General features: G+C 42.5%; 1 protein-coding gene across 1 annotated transcript in view; it reads right to left on the reverse strand.

Annotated features, from left to right (window-relative positions):
• Positions 1 to 3,087: 3,087 nt before the first annotated feature.
• Positions 3,088 to 21,590, reverse strand: part of CIB1 (calcium and integrin binding 1) — a 31,258-nt gene continuing 12,755 nt past the window's right edge. Inside the window, exons 3-7 of the mRNA XM_077470756.1 lie at positions 20,125 to 20,227; positions 15,590 to 15,743; positions 10,496 to 10,614; positions 8,704 to 8,792; positions 3,088 to 5,274 (exon numbers count right to left, since the gene is read on the reverse strand). Coding sequence (XP_077326882.1) covers positions 5,253 to 5,274; positions 8,704 to 8,792; positions 10,496 to 10,614; positions 15,590 to 15,743; positions 20,125 to 20,227 — 487 coding nt within the window. The 3' untranslated portion in view covers positions 3,088 to 5,252. The remainder of the gene's footprint in view (positions 5,275 to 8,703; positions 8,793 to 10,495; positions 10,615 to 15,589; positions 15,744 to 20,124; positions 20,228 to 21,590) is intronic.

The following is a 21,590-nucleotide window of genomic DNA, read 5'->3' on the forward strand; positions in this document are numbered from 1 at the left end:
CAAATCTTGGCCGGTCCCTGCTAAAACAGCTGAGATGCGATCCATCTATGGCCAGCTTTAGGCCTCATGCACACAAGGGCAACAAAAACAGAGTTTTTTTTTTTCTTTCTTTTAGGAGCCCATTAACATGTGAGGTTGGGGAGGTGGGGTGGTAAAGCCCCACAGTTGAGCTACGGTTTTACTGCTCCACAGCTACTCCCCCTTTAGCTGCAGTGGCAGCAGCCAGGGGGTGTACACATGCCACTGATGCCTTACTTTGCACCAGCAATTATAACCCCAGTTGCTTTCGGCAGGAGCTACTGCACACCGATCAAGACCCATTCAAATGAATGGGAGTTGCTCTTCTTTCTATATTATAGGCTTACCTGTAGGTAAAAATCACCAAGCGGGGTTCAGAACCGTTTTAAACTGTCTATACAGGGTTAGATTTTTGTTCCAACATTCGTTCAGAATCGTTCATTGAAACCCCTTAAAATTTCATCCAGATCTACTATAAGGTTATCAGTGGTGTACCCCAAGGTTCAGTTTTGGGACCCTTACTTTTTAACATCTTTATAAATGATATTGGGTCTGGAATCAAAAGTAACATTTCCGTCTTTGCAGATGACACCAAGCTATGCAGTGGAATAACGTCCTTACAGGATGTCTCCAATTTACAAGCCGACCTCAATGCCCTGTCTAATTGGGCGACTATGCGGCAGATGAGGTTTAATGTTGAGAAATGTAAAGTTATGCACTTGGGGGCTAAGAATATGCATGCATCATACATGCTAGGGGGAGTACAACTGGGGGAATCCATAGTGGAGAAGGATCTGGGGGTTTTGGTAGATCATAAGCTCAATAATAGCATGCAATGCCAATCTGCGGTTTCCAAAGCGAGCAAAGTCCTTTCCTGTATTAAGAGAGGTATGGACTCCAGAGAGAGAGAGAGATATCATTTTGCCCCTGTACAAATCATTAGTAAGACCTCACCTGGAATATGCAGTTCAGTTTTGGGCACCAGTTCTCAAAAAGGATATCGGGGAACTGGAGAAAGTGCAGAGAAGAGCAACCAAACTGATAAGAGGCATGGAGGAGCTCCGCTATGAGGAAAGATTAGAGGAACTGAATTTATTCACTCGTGATAAGAGGAGATTAAGGGGGGATTTGATCAACATGTACAAATATATAAGGGGTCCATATAGTGAACTTGGTGTCGAGTTATTCACTTTACAGTCAACAAAGAGGACAAAGGGGCACTCTTTACATCTAGAGGAAAAGAGATTTCATCTCCAAATACGGAAAGGTTTCTTCACAGTAAGAGCTGTGAAAATGTGGAATAGACTCCCTGCAGAGGTGGTTCTGGCCAGCTCAGTAGATTGCTTTAAGAAAGGCCTGAATACTTTCCTGATGGTACATAATATAACTGGGTACTAACATAGGTAAAGTTGATCCAGGGAAAATCTGATCGCCTCTTGGGGGATGAGGAAGGAATTTTTTTCCTCTGCTGTAGCAAATTGGAGCATGCTCTGCTGGGTTTTTTTCCCGCCTTCCTCTGGATCAATTGTGGGCATAAAATTGGGTATTTGGATTGGACGATTATTTTTTATTTTATTTATTTGTTTTTAAGGTTGAACTGGATGGATTTGTGTCTTTTTTCAACCTGACCAACTATGTAACTATTCCCAGGCGTATAAGGGCTCACGCACATTGCAGCTCAGAGGAAGCGGCTCTTTCAGGCTTTTGAGCTCCCTGGAAACTCCTCTCTATGTTGGTCAATGTGTCCATGCACACTATGGCTTTTTCAGGCTTTTACAGGTATATGTTCTTTAAAAAACCCTCACCAAACTCGCATTTTTGAGAGGAGCTCTCGAGCAGAAAAGACGCCCAAGTACCCAAAAACACAAATTGAGCAGAAAAAAAAAAGCTCAAAAACGCACAACAAAAATAGGAAACAAATGAGCTGAGGGGAGGGCTTCTGAAAAAAAATAAATAAATAAATAAATAAAAAAAACCCACGCTTATGCTCAAAGAAGCTCAATAAAAACATGGAAAAAAGAGCCCAAAAAAAGTACTAGCTTCTTCAAGCTGAAATAAAATCTGCAGTGTGCATGAGAACTTAAAGCAGGTTTCATTACAATATGTATGATTTTTCCTAAACGAAAACTGCATTCATAGTTAAAGTGGTTGCACACCCTGTACAACCACTTACCTACAGGTAAGCCTATATTACCTGTAGGTAAAAGTGGTTGTCCCAGGAGATATTTACAATAAAGCCGTGCACCGATGTCTACAGCGGATGCGCACTTTAGAAAGGGCAGATCGTTTCTAAAGGGGGTCATGTTGTGACTGGCGGCTCCCATGCACATGCGCAGGAGTGGCATCACATGACTCCGGCAAGTCACAGAGCCGGAGTTTGCGGCCCTGGAAGGGTGAAGATGGTCACTCGTTGCTAGCAGGGGCAGTGGTGACATCACAGGCTTTGTTTTCAGGCAAGTGACACATAATGGGCTACCATGTAATGCATAGTAGCCAATTATGCTTTACCTTTGCAGGGAAATAAAGAGGAAGTAGAACCCACAGGGATATACTTCCTCTTTAAAGTTTGTTCAAGAAAAATTCTGTTCTTCTCATCACTACGGTCAAAAAAGAATAGCGATTTGATCCTATTGACTATTATAATGTCGAATAAATGTTAGAAAAATGTATACTGGTCGATGGCCGGCATTAATTAATAAGGAGCACATATTGTGCATTGTATTCATCTCTGCAGCTTTATCACACCGCTTACAAAGTCTCATACACATCACCTTATGATGTGATAGTGTGCAGCTCCCTCTACAGGAAAATGCTGGAATCACAGATGTATGGGAAATCTGTAGAGGAAACCACAAAATTGCACTTCCCATACGGACAGGTCAGGACAGTAGCAGCGTTATGCTTCATCAGGTGTTTAAATGGAAATTCCAGTTTTGATCATTTCCATCTTACCACTGGCAGTTTTTTTTTTGTTTTGTTTTGTTTTTTTTATGTTGAGATGTGTCTGAGAACAGTGTTTTTATTACAATAAACATTTACATGATACAGTAAGCAACACAAGGAAACAAGTTTTTAGGCCTTAAAAATATTTATAAAAATTGTGCTTAGATTAGTTTAGTAAATTAAAACATACCTTATGGTAACAAATATTTCATTTCATGAGAAACTTTTAACTGTTTATATCAAGCTGTTCATCGGCAGAGATCTACATAGTGGTTACTAAAAATATGGAGATGCTGGAATTTTATTACACTTCAAGGATACCCATCATCAACAGCAAAATAAAATGTAAAAAAGACAAAAAATACAGTCAGCAATTACATACGGTGTCTCTGGGGTGCGATTTGAGCCATATATTTGTATGGCTTTAATTGCACTGCAAACTGGTGGATTTTTTTTGTCTGCACCAGAATCGCATAGTTGCGTTTTGTAAACCAATTGCAGGGTGTCGCCAACATACACTCTGTAATCAGTTTGCATGAACGGGTTGCGATTTAGATGCTGTGCCGAATCCAACAGCAGCAAAGTTCCTGTGAATTTGCACTGCATCTAGTGTGAACCCAGGAAAAGGCAGGAAAAGGAGAAGGCAGGAAATAGTTTCGCTTTCAGGAGATAAAATATACATCAGTTGAACCCAACTGCAGAGAATTTTTTTTTTTTTTTTTTTTTTAAAACAAACACAAAACATTTACTAATTTTACTATTTATTTATTTTTGAGTTCAAGAAACTACCTTGAGCGCTCAACAGCACCCTGGTAGTTCACTGAACTACAAATAGTCACCCCCAATAGATGTTGGTGCTTGTAGTTCATTCACAGAAAGACAAGGCTGTATGGGCGGAGACCTGTAGGGCCACGTTCTTTTCAAGCAGTGACAGCCGATGCGAGGAGAAGATCCCCGACCTGCTGTCAAAGGGAGGGGGTGGCTGCAGGGGTGTGAACATCTTAAAAATTCCTCACCACACACCACAACCTTACCCAAATTACTGACTATGCTGGCCGAGCTCCTCTTCCCCTCCTATCAGGTCTCTACATAAAACTCAAGTAGCTCCGGGGGGAGGGGGTGGTGAAGTGGAATGCTACAGGGTGGCCCTTGAGTGACAGCTCTGAGTCTACTGACATGGCATCCAATATGCAGCAGTCTCAGCTCTTGTGGATGTCCACACAAGGGAGGCTTTTTTCAGGTAAAAAAAAAAAAAAAATTCCAAAAATACAACGGGGGGAATTTATCAAGCAAATTACCAACACAATGAGGTTGATTTACTAGAACTGGAGAGTGCAAGATCTGGTGCAGCTCTGCATTGTAGCCAATCAGATTCCAACTTCAGCTTGTTGAAAAAACCCGGAAGCTGATTGGTTTCTAAACACAGCTGCACTAGATTTTACACTCTCCAGTTTTAGTAAATCAACCCCAAATTAGTCATAAATCAGATTGCCTTGCATTTACGGGCAAAGCCTCAGCGACAAGTGTACAGAGCTGTGTGTCAGGGCAGCCAAGTGAAACAGTTTGAAAAGTTCTAACACAGATTTATTACTGAAGAGGAGACAGATTCTCACTATAAACAAAATGAAGAATTATGGCGTGGTCAGGGTCAGGTTTAATGTGCTTGCAGGTGAAGGAGGGATTTAGGACTCCGGCTGCAATTTTATTATCAATCTGTATCACAATGCATGTCTCTCTGTTCAGCGTCACTTTGCTCTGGGACAGAACTGATAAATGTCCCTCACTGAATGCACATATAACCTTATGGGAAGTTTATTGCTCTGGAAACAGGGTCTCTTAATGCCCGTGTCCCCACTGGGGAAAATTCCTTTTAAATCTTCCTCCACTGACATCTGTCATCAGGACAGCAAATACCTACATATTGAATATTCTTGCCCATCTAAACTCATGCAAAAAAAAAAAAAAAAAAAAAAAGCTGTAAACTCATATGGATCATTGAGTGGTTGTGACTTTAGCCCACATGCCCCAATATGTTCAAAGTATTTCCAGTTTTTTTCCCCCCCACATAAAAAGAGTAAAACAAAAACGTAAACTGGCAACAAATCGCAGACACAAATCAGTAGTCGAGTAGAAATTTACCAGATACATTATAAAAGAGCGTATTTCTGGTAGAAGAAGTCCATAGCGGAGTTTCATTATAAATTGCATAGGTACAACCAGTTATTCACAGTTGACAGATTAATTCCAGTCCTTGTTCTGAAGGGTCACTGCAGGCAATTTGCAAGAAGCAATCACAGCACAATCTTGAAGGAGCTGAAGAGTAAAAAGAGAAAATGTGAAGTGCTGATTAAAGTCCCTCTAGTCTTTAACACAAAGCAAGGCACCGATCCTTAATTTAAATTAAATGGAAAAACTGAAACTATAGAATGACAAAAGTCCACATGAATGTGCTGTTTAAGGAACAATTGGAATCTTCTAAACTGTGCCTATCCTTCAGGCTCGGTGCACACATATGCGAAGTGGATGCATTTTTGACTGCATCTAATGCGCATAACATGTAAATGTGACCGGCGTTCAATGGAGTCGGTTCACACATGTGCGGGGGAACAGCCGCTGTGCGGTTTTGAAGAAGGGTACATGTGCATTTTTGGGTCTGGTTTAGGTGTGAATTCAGGTAAAAAAAATTCACAGTTGCACCTAAACTGGTGAACCAAAATGGACCGGACTCTGGACTGCAAACCGCAGCCACATATATGTGAACCCAGCCCAAGAGATCTTCACACCACGTGCAACCATCACCATTGGTAACTCACCTCCTATACGGACCTAAGGTTGCTGGGTGGTTTTCTACACGTGTCTTGTGCACCAGCATCTAGTGCACTCTAAAACGAGATGGCAGTCCATATATTTCTCAGCTTCTGATCACGATATCTGCCGAGCGGCATTGGAAGAAAATAGTCCAGGAAGAGACAAGAGAAGGATCAGATCCTATCCAGATATTGTCCGTAAAGGAACAAGCCCTTTAGATCTCTTAATCATAGGTCAATATAGGAGGTGAGTGGCCAATGTTGATGGTTACACATGGTGTGAAGATCTAAGGACAGGCATGGTTTAGAAGATTACAATTGTTAAAGTGAACAGCACATTCACATGGACTTTTGTCCTATAGTTTTCAGTCTTTTCACCTCATGACTGGACTATTAATTTTATCCCACCGACTTAGGGGGAATTGAATAATTAAAGAGGAAGTAAGCCCACTCTGCAGGTTTGTACCTATAGGCAAGCATATAATAAGGCTTACCTGTAGATACTATGAATATCTCCTGAACCTTCATGGTTTAGGAGATAGTCGCACATCATAGAATCGGCGCATTTGCTCTGCAGGAACGATGCCGTTCATTCAAAGTCCCGTGATGCAGTCAGTGACTCCTGTGTGCATGTACAGGAGTGACATCTTTGCTGTGTGGCCAATCAGACGGCCGGAGGACGAGAACCTTGAAGGAAGATCAGGTGAAAATGGAAGAGTCCATTATGAGACATACACATGACCGGACTTTCTGGCAGACTAGGTCCAAAGGGATTAGTTCGTCAGACAATCCGACCGTGTGTGGGCTAGTCCGATCATATTTAAAAAAAAAAAAAAAAAAAATGTATCAGACTAACCTAGAAATGGAACAAGTTTCAAATCTATCTGACGGACTCAATTCCGACTGACTAAAATCCGGAAAACTTATTCTGTGTGCTGGTCCGACGGACCATATATGGCGCAAGTGAAGCTATTGAACTTCCTTGTTTAGTCCCGTTTACAACATCACGTTGAAAACTAACAGACTTTCGAACGGACTTAGCCCTTGTACACACGGTCAGAGAATCCGTCGGAATGTGTCCTATCAGACCGTGTTATCGGATAATCCGACTGTGTGGTATGCATCGGACTGATTCCGTCGGACCCAATTTTCCAACTTGTTGGAAATATTTTCCAACAAACTGGTCCAATCAGACATACTCCGATCATGTGTAGAGCATTCCGATCGGACAAAGTGCCACGCATGCTCAGATCAAATTCACCAAATTCACCTACACCAAAGCTATTGGCCAATAGCCTGAACGTAGTCCCATCGTAACGAAATAACGTCATCACGTTCTGAACGATCGGATTTTCCGACAACTTGGTCCGACCGTGTGTATGCAACAGTTTCGGACACAATCCGGACAAAATCCAACGGATTTGGTTGGCAGAATGTCCGACCGTGTGTACAGGGGCTTAGATTCGTGTGTGGCCAAGTCCGTTCATTCAGAAAGTCCGTCGGGAAAACCATCAGACCTAGTCTGCTGGAAAGTCTGGTTGTGTATACGTGGCATTAGAGTTGACAGCGCAGCGGTGCAGGGCTTCCTTCTAAAAGGCAAGTATTTCATAATGTACCATTATACGATGTATACTAGCACATTATGCCTTTACTTTGCAGGATTAAAGAAAAGAAAGAAATTTGGTATGGTTTACTTCCTCTTTAATTTGTTACACACTTGATGGACTTGCATTTTACATAGAAGTGTACTTATATACAAGTGTAGCGCTGGATGACTAAGTATTACAACAATTTAGCACATAGGAGTAAGTGGCAGGCGCCTAGATTTCAGCAGCAACAGTTTATTTGGTTTATTACACTGGTGTGTGCAGGGATATTTGTTTTCCACAGATGTATGTATACGTTTCTAAACACCTGGCAAAATTTACTCCATTTACACAGCACCTAGAGAAGCTTTAAGTTGGTCATACAAGGAATGAAATTCAGCCAGTTCAGCACGGAGCAGCCGAATTTCGATACAGGCATGGGCAACGTGGTCAATCGAATTCTGTACTACCCTGTCAGATTTTCCCCGCTCGATCAGCGTTGTAGGTTATAGCCTGCAATGCTGATCAGTATATTCTGATGGTCAGGAAGTCTCCCCATTGTCAGAATACAATAGCCCAGAGGGGAGGATTCCCTCATGCACATCATTGTGTGTGGATGGGGGAAATCAAGGCAGTTTTACAGTGCTGACAATATTAGGCGTAAAGTGCATTGTGGGAAATTCTACCTACAATTTTAATACTGAAAAAGAGGCTAAGTTTTTACCCCCACCCCTTTCTTTATGCCCCCCCTTTCAGTTTTCCCTCTCCATATTCCCTCTGCTACCTCCCCCTTACCACTTTCTGTTTTTTCTACTGGGGTTTCAGTAGTAGGGTTGGAGGTGCGGGGTGGGGGGGGTATGGGGAGCTTAAAGCGAAACTTCCCCATTTGGGTGGAGCTCTGCTTTAACGTGTTTGTGCATGACATTTACTGTACTCAATGCGGATATGTCTCTGATAAAAGGATTTGTTTTACCACTTCTTTCAAAGAATATAAAAAATAAAAAAAATAAAATAAAAAAGAAGAACAGTACAATACAAAACTGGCAAGGTATGATCAGAAGAATATCTGGGGACACAGAGTCATCATTATTACTAAAAATGCCATCTAAAAATATTTCAACTGAACTTGGAGTTTAAGGCCTCATTCAGATGGGCACTGGCACCTGTACTGCATGCAAGTGGTGTTTATTTTGGTATCTGCATCCGACCCCAGCTGTGTGCAGGCAGCCTATGAAACTGGATGGAGAGGCAGTGACTGCATGGACACAGCCACATGTCAAAATCCAACAGGTGTACAGTAGTGTAGTGTACATGGCCCGAACGTAACCAGATCAATAGGAAATACATACGTGACAAAGTCTGGAGATCTGGAGATGACATGCTGAAATTCAGAATGGTTTATTGTGCCGTCTTTGTCTATATCTGACTCATCAAGGATCTGGTAACGAATAAAAGCAAAACTTTACAATTACACCAAAGAAAAGCGGGCTAACCACATTTTAAATCATTTTACTGATTACTGAATACAGTAAATAGATGAATACCCATAGATGAGGTAAACACTATTTCATTTCAATATAAAAAAGGTAAAAGGGGGACTGAATACCAATAGAGGGAGAACTGCAATGATTCTTTACCTGCAGTGCCACACAAATGGTGAAGTGCTTTAATAAAAAAAAAAAAAAAAAAAAAAAAAAAAAAAGAGTCCTGCAAGTAGCATCTTTGGGGTGGTGCAGTAGCGCTGTATACACCGCCCAATGGGCAGTGCTGCTGAAGCGCCTGTAAAGTGCTTTGGAAGCGCTGCAACGCGGGCGGTTTTAACCCTTTCTTCGGCCGCTAGCCAGGGGTTAAAAGCACCCCGCCAGAAGCTGAAAAGTGCTGCTAAAAATGAGCAGCCTTATGCTGCGTACAGAAATTTCCCCCGGAAATTCCCCCAGCAAAAGTCTGATGTAAGCTTTTGGTCAGAAATGTATCCTCCAACTGACTTTTGCTGGCGGAATTCCCACCAGCAAAAGATTGAGTGCAAGTTCTCTATTTTCCGGTTGGAAAAAGTTCTGATCGGAAATTCCGACTCACAAAATTGCTATGCGTGCTCGGAAACAATTTGCACATGAAGCATTGAACGTTATTTTCTCAGCTCGTAGTAGTGTTGTACGTCACCGCGTTCTTGACGGTCAAAAGTTCAGAGAACTTTTGTGTGACCGCGTGTATGCAAGCAAAGCTTGAGCGGAATTCCGTCTGGAAAACCATCCAAGTTTTTTCAGGCGGAAAATCCACTTGTGTGTACAGGGCATTAGAGTTCTGTTCCCCAGGGTACAAAGTGCACATAGGTCTGTGTCCCATCTTTCTAGGTGCTGCGAGTCAGAACAGGGTGTCCCTCAATGACTGTCTGAACATGGCTGCTTTTACAGTCTTCAAGCACTTGCCTGAAACACTTTATCTGACAGCCCCAGTGGGGAGCTGTCCCGGCCAAGAAGACGCAGTGATTATTGCTAGCTGGATTGATCAACTTGGGTACAATCAGCCTGCCCATACATGGTTCAAATCTTGGCTGGTCCCTGCTGAACTTGCTGAGATTCGAACAGTCTAAGCTGGTTTAAGTGCCATTTCTGTCTGCTGCTTCATTCTCTGCTATCAGCACGAGTCACTTTTGACATGTTTTCTCGACACCAAAGAGAATATAGGGACCTCCAGCACACAGACTGACCGACAACCTCAGCTCTGTTCTTGTGTGCTGTGTGAAAGGGGGGAGGGGGTTTCCACTACCTTCAACCAATCAGCTCTCACTGAGCTCTGCAGAGTGTAATTTCAGCCCCCCCCCCCCCCCCGTTTTCAGACAGCTCAGACAAGCTTTATAAATTCTGGACTTTTAACAGATGTAGCGATGAGAAGACTGCAGATAAAAAAAAAAAAAAAAAAAAAAAGAAGAAGAACAAGCAGTGTACATCACTGGAGATCAGGAAATAGACCCAGAGTATGTAGTGAGCAAAATATCCCCCCCCCCCCACCATTATACATCTAGAATTACAAAGTACACATAGAACCAAAATTTGTATAGTTTGTAATGGTAACATACATTAATGAGATTATTCATATCACAAGGATTTTTTTTTCAAAAAGGTAAATAGCATCTGAACTCACATTTTCTATAAGCTGCTTCATCTCTTCATTACTTAGCCGGGTGTTTTCTTCTGCTCCTGTTAAATGGTTCACCAGCGTTTCCAAATCAGTTTCATTTAACGCGCCATCGCCATCAAAATCTGCATAAGTGACAGGAAAACATACACATGACTACACAGAATACACAATACGCCCTCCTACTTCTCTGTATATCCTTTTAGGGCCAGAAGCCAATTTCAAATTTTGTCACCTTCCTGTTACTGACCGGAACTGCTCAGGATTTTAAGGTAGAACTATAGGCCAAACTTTTTGTTTAATTTTGGAAAAAAGTAAGAAAAGGTTATAAACCCTGTCAAATTACACCCCCCCCCCCCCAACTGTGTATCATTTTGGAGATTTTCCATCACTTCCTGTCCCAAAGGGGGATCTCCCTAAAAGGGGGCACAGACAGCAATAAAAACTGACAGGGGTTCTAACGCCTCTCCACTATCAAAAAAAATAAAATCATGACACCAGCTAGAGTTGGTGTACTCGTTCCCGGCCAGAGAGAGACAGCATTCAGATTAGTAAAACGGGGGGCTGCAGCACTGCAGAAGAAGATGAAAAACCATGAGGGTTTACAAACCCTTTAACAAAGACGTGGAGAGCAAAAATATGCCAGTACACTTAAAGTGCCGTTAGTTATACTTTAAGTGTACTGGCATATTGTTGCTCTCCACGTCTTTGTTAAAACCCTCATGGTTTTTCATCTTCATGCATTCTATGCACGAAGATGAAAACCTTCTGCAGTGCTGCAGCCCCCCCGTTTTACTAATCTGAACGCAGTCTCTCTCTGGCCGGGAATGAGCACACCAGCTCTAGCTGGTGTCACGATTGGATAGATTGATAGCAGCGCAGCCATTGGCTCGCACAGGCATTAATCAAATCCAATGACGTGGGCGCTGGGGGGGCAGGGACGAGTCCTGCTTTCCGTGTGAATACACGCAGACTTAGGACTTGGGAGCACGCCCACACGGGCGTCCACCAAGGAGAGAGCTTTTCCAAATGTGGACACCCGATGCAGGGAGGAGCTGCCAGTGTTGTCAGGGGGCACCAATAGAGGTGGATTGGGGCCACTCTGTGAAAAACCAACTGCACAGTGGAAATATGACATGTTTGTTATTTAAAAGGGAAAAAGAAAAAGAAAAAAAAAATCACAAGGGTTTACAACCCCTTTAAAGTTTATCCATGGTCACAATGTAAAATCATATTTCATTTGCACCTTGTATTTCAGTTATTTCTAGCCAATTTCTATCACTCTGAACAATTTTACTAAATTTACATCCTGAAGATCCCCACACAATTGCTTTTCACGACACGTAGTCACCATGTCCTGCGAGTAGGCACTGCTGCGTCACATATTTCAGAGCCCGCCTTCTGAGGCACTGAGAGGAGTTTCAGGAGGCGGAGTCAGTACAGGAACCACTGTTAGCAGGTAGCAAGGTACCATGGGATATGTAGTCCTTAGAGATTGAAAGTAAGCGGCAGAGGAAAAGCTGCAAAACATGCAGGGAATACAGGAATATGTGGAAAGCTCACACCAGGAAGAGCTCACACCATGAAAGGAGATTTTATTGAGATTGTCAAAAATAACTATTGCTTGTATTATTACAATGCTGATGTTACAACATGAAAGTTTCCTGTGCACATACATTTTCCTTAGTTTGGTGACAAATTAAACTTCCCTGGTTTACCTGTACCTATACAGCGAGGGAAAAGGGTATTTGATCAACTGCTGATATTGTACATTTGCCCACTGACAAAGAAATTATCAGTCTATAATTTTAATGGTTGATTTGATCTAAGTGTGAGACAGAATAACAAAAATATCCAGAAAAATCTATTTTAAAAAAAAGTTGTACATTTATTTGCATTTTAATGAGTGAAAAAAGTATTTGACCCCTTCACAAAACATGACTTAGTACTTGGTGGTAAAACCCTTGTTGGCAGAGAGGTCAGACGTTTCTGGTAGTTGGCCACCAGGTTCGCACACATCTCCAGATGGATTTTGTCCTACTTATCTTTGCAGATCCTCTCCAAGTCATTAAAGAGGAACTGCAGTCTGCTCACATCATTTGTAATAAAAACATCTTTGCCATTCTGAAGTTTCCCTCCAACCACTTTGCATATTATCTTATATATACTGTGATTCTGAACTTGCCAAATATGCTGCAGAAATCTCCCTCCACTGTCTGGCTGCATCCATTTTAACTGTGGGCAGCTGCAGCCTGTTCACTTCCTGGATTTACAGGAGGTACACCTCCAGCTCTGCAGCTCTCATCCCCCCCCCCCCCCCCAATCCCTTCCTAGGAGAGTGAGAGCTGTGCACAAGGTTATACCAGACAAGAAACAGGAAGCAGACTGCATAAGGTATTTACTGGCAGAAAGATTTTTTATTTTTTTACTATCCAAAAATAACTTCAACCTTCAGCTCCCACCACACATTTTCTATGGTATTAAGGTCTAGAGAGACAGGCTGGGCTACTCCAGGGCCTTGATGTGCTTCTTCCTGAACCACTCCTTTGTTGCCTTGGTCGTGTGTTTAGGTCATTGTCATGCTGAAATACCCATTTTCACTGCCCTGACTGAGAGAAGGAGGTTTCACCCAGTTCTCCTCTGAATCATTCAGATGTTCATTATCAAATTTCAGATGTACATGTGCTTTATTGAGCAGGGGGACCTTGCAGGGCGCTGCAGGATTTCAGTCCTTCATGGCGTAGTGTTTTACCAATTGTTTTCTTGGTGACTATGGTCCCAGCTACCTTGAGATCATCTCCCGTGTAGTTCTGGGCTGATTCCTCACCATTTTCATGTCACAAGGTGAGATCTTGCATTGAGCCCCAGGCCGAGCGGAAATGTAGTTACTTTTACTGTTGTCACCCTCTCACCAAGCTGCTTGGTGATGGTCTTGTAGCCCATCCCAGCCTTGTGTATGTCTACAATCTTGTCCCTGACATCCTTGGACAGCTCTTTGGTTTTGGCCATGGTGGAGAAATTGGAATCCGATTGATTACTTCTGTGGACAGGTGTATTTTATACAGGTAACAAGCTGAGATTAGGAGCACTCTTTAAGGGCCGGTTCACACAGCGAGGCGTCTCCGACTTGCCTCGCCGCGACCTGCGGGGACCTCAGCGGCGACTTGCAGAGGACTTCTGTATAGAAGTCAATGCAAGTCGCCCCCGAAGTCACCCCGAAGTAGTACAGGAACCTTTTTTCTGAGTCGGAGCGACTCGAGTCGCTCCTCTCAGAACGGTTCCATTGTACAGAACGGGGGCGACTTGCGGGAGCGAGGCGAGGCGAGCCGTGTCGCCTCGCATCGCCTTGCTGTGTGAACCGGCCCTTAGAGAGTGCTCCTTATCTCACCTTGTTGTTACCTGTATAGAAGACACCTGGGAGCCAGAAATAATGCCGATTTATAGGGGATCAAATACTTATTTCACTCATTAAAATGCAAATCAATTTATAACTTTTTTGAAATGCGTTTATCTGGATAGGTTTGTTGTTATTCTGTCTCTGACTGTTAAAATAAACCTGCCATTAAAATTATAGCCTGATCATTTGTCAGTGGGCAAACGTACAAAATCAGCAGGGGATCAAATACACTCTTCTCCCTCCCCTCCACTGTAGGCAATCCCATCAGTAGGCTTCCCTATAGGTACTGTAAATATCTCCTAAACTGTTTAAGAGATGTTTACTGTATATGCTGCCGATGATGTCATCAGCGTATGCGATCTGAAGAAAGGGCCATCTGTGCCATTTCTTCAGACTAGCGGCTCCAGCCAGTCACACAGCTAGAGTACGCAGACCTGGAAAGTATTGCCGCACAATTAAGCGTTAAAAGATCGCAATCTCGATTCACCCTCCCTGACGATCTATTTTACAGTGTTTCCCGATTCTTTCATGTAAGAAATATAGAGAGTTCTCTGCTCACTCTGGCAGTCTGCCAAGTGTTTAACATTGTAACTCTTCCCTCTTAGAAGAAAGGGATAAAACTTGTGTGAATATGCAGGAAGTTAAACCTCTTAAAGTCTAAACCTTTTTCTGACCCTTTTTTTTTTTACAGTTAAAAACATTTTTTTTGCTAGAAAATTACTTGGAACCCCCAAACATTTTATATACATTTTTTAGTAGAGGCCCTAGGGAATAAAATGGCAATTGTTGCAATATTTTATGTCGCACTGTATTTGCACAGTGGTCTTTCAAATGCAATTTTTGAGAAAAATACAATTCAATGAAAAAAAAAAAAAAAAAAAAAAAACACACCACACACCAAAACAGTAAAGTTAGCCCAATTATTTTGTTTGATGTGAAAGAGAATCATGAGAGAATTGTGATCCATCTTCTAAGCAAAAGAGAAAAAAAGAAAAAAATTGCAATTCTCATTTTAGCCAGAATCGTGCAGCTCTACCGGAAAGGAAGACGGGCAAAGATGGATGCGCCCTCCAGCGGTGACAACGAGGGCTTTGTTTGCAGGTACATTTCACATGATGTGTTACTTTATGATGCATACTAGCACATTATGCCTTTACTTTGCAGGTCAACAAGAATAAAAAAATAGATTAAAATAAATAAATAAAAGGGCAGCATTTACTTCCTCTTATTTCAATCTGTAACCCTGTTGGTGATGTTTCACCTCACTTCTTGTCCTGGTCACCAAGCAAGCCAAGCTCTTTCCCCGATGGTGACAAAAACAACGATAAAAGTACTCACCTTTGCCCCATTTATTTTAGAAATGTTTTTACTTTCCATGCCCCTTTTGATGTCATTTCCTATCTTGGTGACTACACAGGAAGTGAAGAAAACATGTCCCCGATGGCTGCACAGATAAAGGCTCCAAGCCAGAAACAGAATACAGGTGACCATTTCCACCAGTAAGTGCTACCACTCTACTAGCTCCCTACCAGGCTATATAGCCCTCAGATCCTTCCCACAGTGCCCCTCTACCAGGGCAGGGCTACTAAATATCCCCAGTGACTCCTAAACTCCACCACTGGATGGGGACACCTAGTGACCAGCCAGGGGAAGTACACCATCAGTGCTCTACCCTACAGTCTACTAGTCATTTATATTCTTACCAAATATTCGGAAGGCATAATGAGATTTGATTTCAAGGGAAGCAGATTCACTGAAAGCACTGAGCATGTCGAGGAAATCTTCAAATGACATGCTGTCATCACCATGTTTTGAAGTAGAGAAGACGTGGCATATGCGATGCTTAAAGGGGTTAGCCTGCAAAGAGTAAAAGGAATCTCTTGATATGAAGTCACTATGTTCGACAGAACTCAAGTACATCGAACAAAATGTTTGTTACATAAAAATTAACAATTTCACCTGAATTTACAAACAATGAGGTGTAAAGCACTTTTATAAACGCACAGCAGCGAGCTTTACAAATGTGTGTAGCGCTTGCTTGCTTAAAGTGTCTGAAGCAAAAGAAGTCCCATTAGTTTCAATCAATGGATATAAAAATAAAATAAAAAGGGGAGGGCTTGCAGTAGGGTTTACCAAAAACATGCATTTATGGCTGTGGAGCTCCATATTAAGGTGGCACCCTCCCATGTAAATGCGGTTTATTTTTCTTCAAGGATCATCTGCAAATAAAATATTACGTACACATCTATAGGCTGTGTAGTACAGAATTTCAGAAGCGAGGCTCGGTTCACACCATGCAGTAGTGACTGAGCATACTTTTCTGTACATCGCTTAGACCCCTTTCACACTGGGGCGTTTTTCAGGCGTTTTTTATGCGCTTTAGCGTTAAAAAAGCGCCTGAAATAAGCCGCAACTGCAATTCCAATGTAAAAGCCCGAGTGCTTTCACACCGAGATCCCTTTCACACTGGGGCATTTTTCAGGCGCTTCAGTGCTAAAAAAAGCGCCTGAAAAAAGGTGCAACTGCAATCCCAATGTAAAAGCCCGAGTGCTTTCACACCAAGGCGCTGCGCTGGCAGGGCGTCAAAAAAAGTCCTGCAAGCAGCTTCTTTGCAGCGCTTTTGGAGCGGTGAATACAACGCTCCTAAAGCGCCCCTTCCCATTGAAATCAATGGAAAGCGCCTGTAAAATGCCAGAAAAACGCTATTGCAGCAGCGTTTTGTGGGCGCTTTTAACCCTTTATTTGGCCACTAGCAGGGGTTAAAAGCGCCCCAATAACGCTCGAAAAACACTTTACAAGCGTTTTTCGGGAGCTGACATTGTGAAAGGGTTCTTAAAGCACTTGGGTTTTCACATTGGGACTGCAGATGAGGCTTCTTTCAAGCGTTTACAGGCGCTTTTTTTAACGCTAAAGCGCCTGAAAAACGCCTTAAAAACGCCCCAGTGTGAAAGAGGTCTTAAAGTGAATCCCAATAAAGAATAACAGAGGCGGGGTTCACACAGTCTTCGTATGCGGCTCACAGTGGGGGGGGGGGGGTGGGGGGGGGGTCCGGTGTGTCCCTGCTCTCGTTTTCAGGAACGAATCGGGCCCAATTTTTTGCCTGAATTTGGACCTGAAACTGAGTCAAAGACGCACCAGGACTCCTGTGAAATCCACTGCATGGCCGTTCCAGAGCTGTGTGAACCGGCTCCAATGAGAGCCGGTCAGTCACCCGTCATGTGAATTGTATGCGGGGAAACTCACATCCAATTTGCATAAGTGTAAACCCTGCCTAAAAAAAACAGTTTTTTTTTTTATTTTTTTTTTAGCATTGGATAAAGTGGAGATGAGTTAGATCTGTCAGGTTTTTATTGCCGTCTGTGCCCCCGTTAGGGAGGTTCCCCCTCTCCATTTGTCCCATTTACCATGATCATTGAAAGTAAAAAAGAAAGTCCCAAATTTTGGGTTGTCCCCAAAAAAGTAATAAAATGGGGAAATCTTCCAATGGGTACACAAATTATGGTGACCAAGGAATTTCCCTAATTTGCAGGGATTTCCTCTCACTTCCTGTTTGTTTATGGGACAGGAAGTGAAATCTCTGCAATGGGAAACAGATGTGTAAAAAAAATTCTCAAAACTCTACTTAAATGAGTAAAATATAAAATAATCATATATACATACACACACACACACACACACACACACACACACACACACACTTGTGCTCATACGTTTACATACCCTGATGATTTTGGCCTGATAACATGCACACAAGTTGACACAGAGGGGTTTGAATGGCTATTAAAGGTAACCATCCTCACCTGTGCCTATAATTAGTCTGTGTGTATAAAAAGTCAATGAGTTTCTGGACTCCCGACAGACCCTTACATCTTTCATCCAGTGCTGCACTGATTTTTCTGGATTCTGAGTCATGGGGAAAGCAAAATAATTTTTAAAGGATCTGCAGGTAAAAAAGGTAGTTGAACTGTATAAAACAGGAAATAGATCTAAAAAGATATCCATTGAAAATGTCAATTGTGTTCAAACTCTAAGAAGTAGAAAATGAGGGGTTCTGTTGAAACCAAACCACGGTCAGGTAGACCAACTAAAATTTCAGCCACAACTGCCAGGAAAATTGTTCAGGATGCAAACAAAAAAAAAAAAAAAAAAAACAGAAATAACTTAAGATGAAATACAGGACTCTCTGAAAACATGTCGTGTGGCTGTTTTCAAGATGCACAATAAGGAGGCACTTGAAGAAAGATGGGCTGCATGGTTGAGTCACCAGAAGCCATTACTACGCAAATCCCAAAAGTATCCCGCTTAAAATATGACAAAACAGCACAGAGACAAGCCTCAAACCTTCTGGCACAAAGTCAGCAAGGCCTATGATGAAAGGTACACCATTCCTACTGTGAAACACGGAGGTGGATCGCTGATGTTTTGGAGATGTGTGATCTACAAAAGGCACAGGAAATTTGGTCAAAATTGATGGCAAGATGAATGCAGTATGTTATCAAAAAATACTGGAGGAACATTTGCATTCATCAGCCAGGAAGCTGCACACGGGACAAACTTGGACATTCCAACATGACAATGATCCAAAACACAAGGCCAAGTTGACCTGTCATTGGTTACAGAAGAATAAAGTGAAGGTTCTGGAGTGGCCATCTCAGACTCCTGACCTCAATATCATTGAGCCCCTCTGGGGAGATTTCAAATGTGCAGTTCATGCAAGACAACCTCATCCACAAATACCACAAAAGACATCAAGCTGTCATTAATGTTAAAGGGGGCAACACACAGTATTAAGAACTGGGGTATGTAAACTTCTGATCAGGGTCATTTGGCTAGTTTCTGTTGTCATTACGATTTAAAAAGGGTAAACACAGTTGATTGGCTGAAGCCATTTCTCAAACACTAACCATTAAGTGAAAGAAAAGTTTGTGTTATCATTCATATTCTCTGAAAAATGGCCAAGAAACCATAAATTCTGCCAGGGTGTGTAAACTTATGAGCACAACTAATTTTTTTTTTATATATATAAATATATACATGTGCAATCCAGAGGAAGGCAAGAAACCCAAAGCAAAGCATGATCCAATTTGCCACAGCAGGGGAAAAAATTCCTTCCTGACCCCCAGAGAGGCAGTCGGATATTCTCTGCATTAACTTTACTTATAGAAAGGTTAGCACACAGTTATATTATGTACATTAAGGAAAGAATCAATCTCCTGAGCTGGCCAGAACCACCTCTAGATAGAGTCTATGCCACATTTTCACAGCCCTTACTGTGAAGAAACCTTTCAGTATCTGGAGATGAAATCTTTTTTTTTCCTCTAGACGTAAAGAGTGCCCCCTTGTTCTCTCCTATAGTTCTACTATAATGGCATTGCCGTACATCTGCTAAAGGGCTGTGTGTTTTTGTGTATTGTGGGAATGCGCACAATTTTGTGTGCATACTACCTGCAACGCACAAGCTTGAATGTAGCCTAAGAGATGAAACGCTGCAGATGAAATCTGGAATACTCTACAGTTGGAATTACAGTCCCAAAAATAAAAAAAATAAAAAATAAAAAGTGGAGGAGGAAACTTCCACCATATCACTACACAGAAAACCAAATGAAGATTTCTGAAATGATAAAATGGCCAAAGTTAGGACTCCTGCACTGTACTTTAGGAATAACCTATGCCGGACAAGTCGTCCCAGTGTGAACCCACCCTTAGCCCTTGTACACACGGTCGGACATTCTGACAACCAAATCCGTTGGATTTTGTCCGAAATGGTTGCATACACACGGTTGGACGAAGTTGTCGGAAAATCCGATCTTTCAGAACGTGATGATGTTATTTCGTTACGACGGGACTACGTTCAGGCTAGTAGCCAATAGCTTTGATGTAGGGATTTGATCTGAGCATGCGTGGCACTTTGTCCAATCGGAATTCTCTACACATGATCGGACTATGCCCGATCGGAGCAGTTTGTCAGAAAATATTTCCAGCAAGTTGGAAAATTGGGTCCGACGGATATTACGATGCATACCACACACAGTCGGAATATCCGACAAAACGGTCCGATAGGACGCATTCAGTCGGAATCTCCGACCGTGCGTACAAGGGCTTAGTGCGATATGGGAAATGGCCTCATTCAATGCCAGCGTCTTTTTTTAGTCCATTAGTAGGAATGACGAATATATGGAAAGATGTCAAGACATTGTGGCCAATACAGACCACGCCTGCTAAAAATAAATACAATTACCTTTAATTCAGGCAGCGTCAGAAACGTTTCCTTCGGCACCCGCACAGAATTGATGTTGCTCCGGTTTTCTTTCCGTACAAGTTCACTAAAGCGTTTATAAGCCCTAAAAGGGAGGTAAAGAAGCATTACATTAAATGCATATTCTAGGTGTGAGGCACTACAAATCCCAGTAGGCAGATACATTGCAACGTAAAGAAGTACACAGCTAAACGGATCAGAAATAAAACCCACAAATCAATGCAGCTCAAATAATTAAAAAAATAAACATTAAAATTACTTTTTTTTAAATGCAGGCAGTGCAAATACCAAAGTTTGACTTGGTATCATTGTAATCTAATGTACAGCAAAGCTCGCACGAGGGGAGAGGGAAGCAGCACAAGGAGCGGATAGGGTATATTGCAGTGCAAGAAGCATGCTGATATAGAAGGAGAGAGTAGATTAACACAGAGATTGGATAATCAGTAAGCTGCTTCATATATTGCTGTCCCATTACATGCTGGGAGTAGGGAAGGAACCTGTAAGTGAAAACTAAAAATGCAGCAAAGAGAAGGTCCCTCCCCTGACATACAGGGCTGGGCTGTATTAGCAGAGCTGTAAAAACCCCAGGACTGGATTGACAGAAAAAAACAAATCCTTTAGGCGGGTAAAACAGCTCTGTAATTCAGATGTGAAATTTAGCTTTTTGTCTAGAATTCAGCTTCAAAATAGAGACAATTTTTCACCAAACGCTGAATGCAGAAGCAGATAGGCCAAATATAAGTAAGGCCATCATTCTCTCTTTAAAGAGGAAGTAAACCCTGATGGGTTTACTTCCTCTTTTTTTCCCTGCAAAGGTAAAGCATAATGGACTACTATGCATCGCATAGTAGCTCATTATGTGTCACTTACCTGACACAGGAGCCAGCGAAGTCGCCGCTGATCCCTGTAGTCCGCCGCATCCATGTTGCTGGTGGCGTCTCGCAGCTCCGACGAATCACAGCGGCGAAGCCGCGATGACGTCACTCCCGCGCATGCGAGTCGCGTCTCGCAGCTCCGCCGCTGCCACTCGGCGAAGCCGCGATGACGTCACTCCCGCGCATGCGCACGGGAGTCGACAAATTAGGCAAATCCATTCATGGATTTGCCGCATTTAGTGCGCCTGCGCGCCGCTGTCTACGGCGCATGCGCCGTAGACAGCGGTGCCCATTTTCGGGCAAATATCTCCTAAACCATATAGGTTTAGGAGATATTGCTTGGACCTACAGGTAAGCCTTAATCTAGGCTTACCTGTAGGTCCAAGTTGTTTGGAAGGGTTTACTTCCTCTTTAAAATGGAAGTAAACCCTTCCAAACAACTTTGACCTACAGGTAAGCCTAGATTAAGGCTTACCTGTAGGTCCAAGTAATATCTCCTAAACCTATATGGTTTAGGAGATATTTGCCCGAAAATGGGCACCGCTGTCTACGGCGCATGCGCCGTAGACAGCG

Source organism: Lithobates pipiens, unplaced genomic scaffold (genome assembly GCF_037356315.1).
Source record: "Lithobates pipiens isolate NorthernLeopardFrog02 unplaced genomic scaffold, aLitPip1_a1.2 Scaffold_8, whole genome shotgun sequence".
NCBI lineage: Eukaryota > Metazoa > Chordata > Amphibia > Anura > Ranidae > Lithobates > Lithobates pipiens.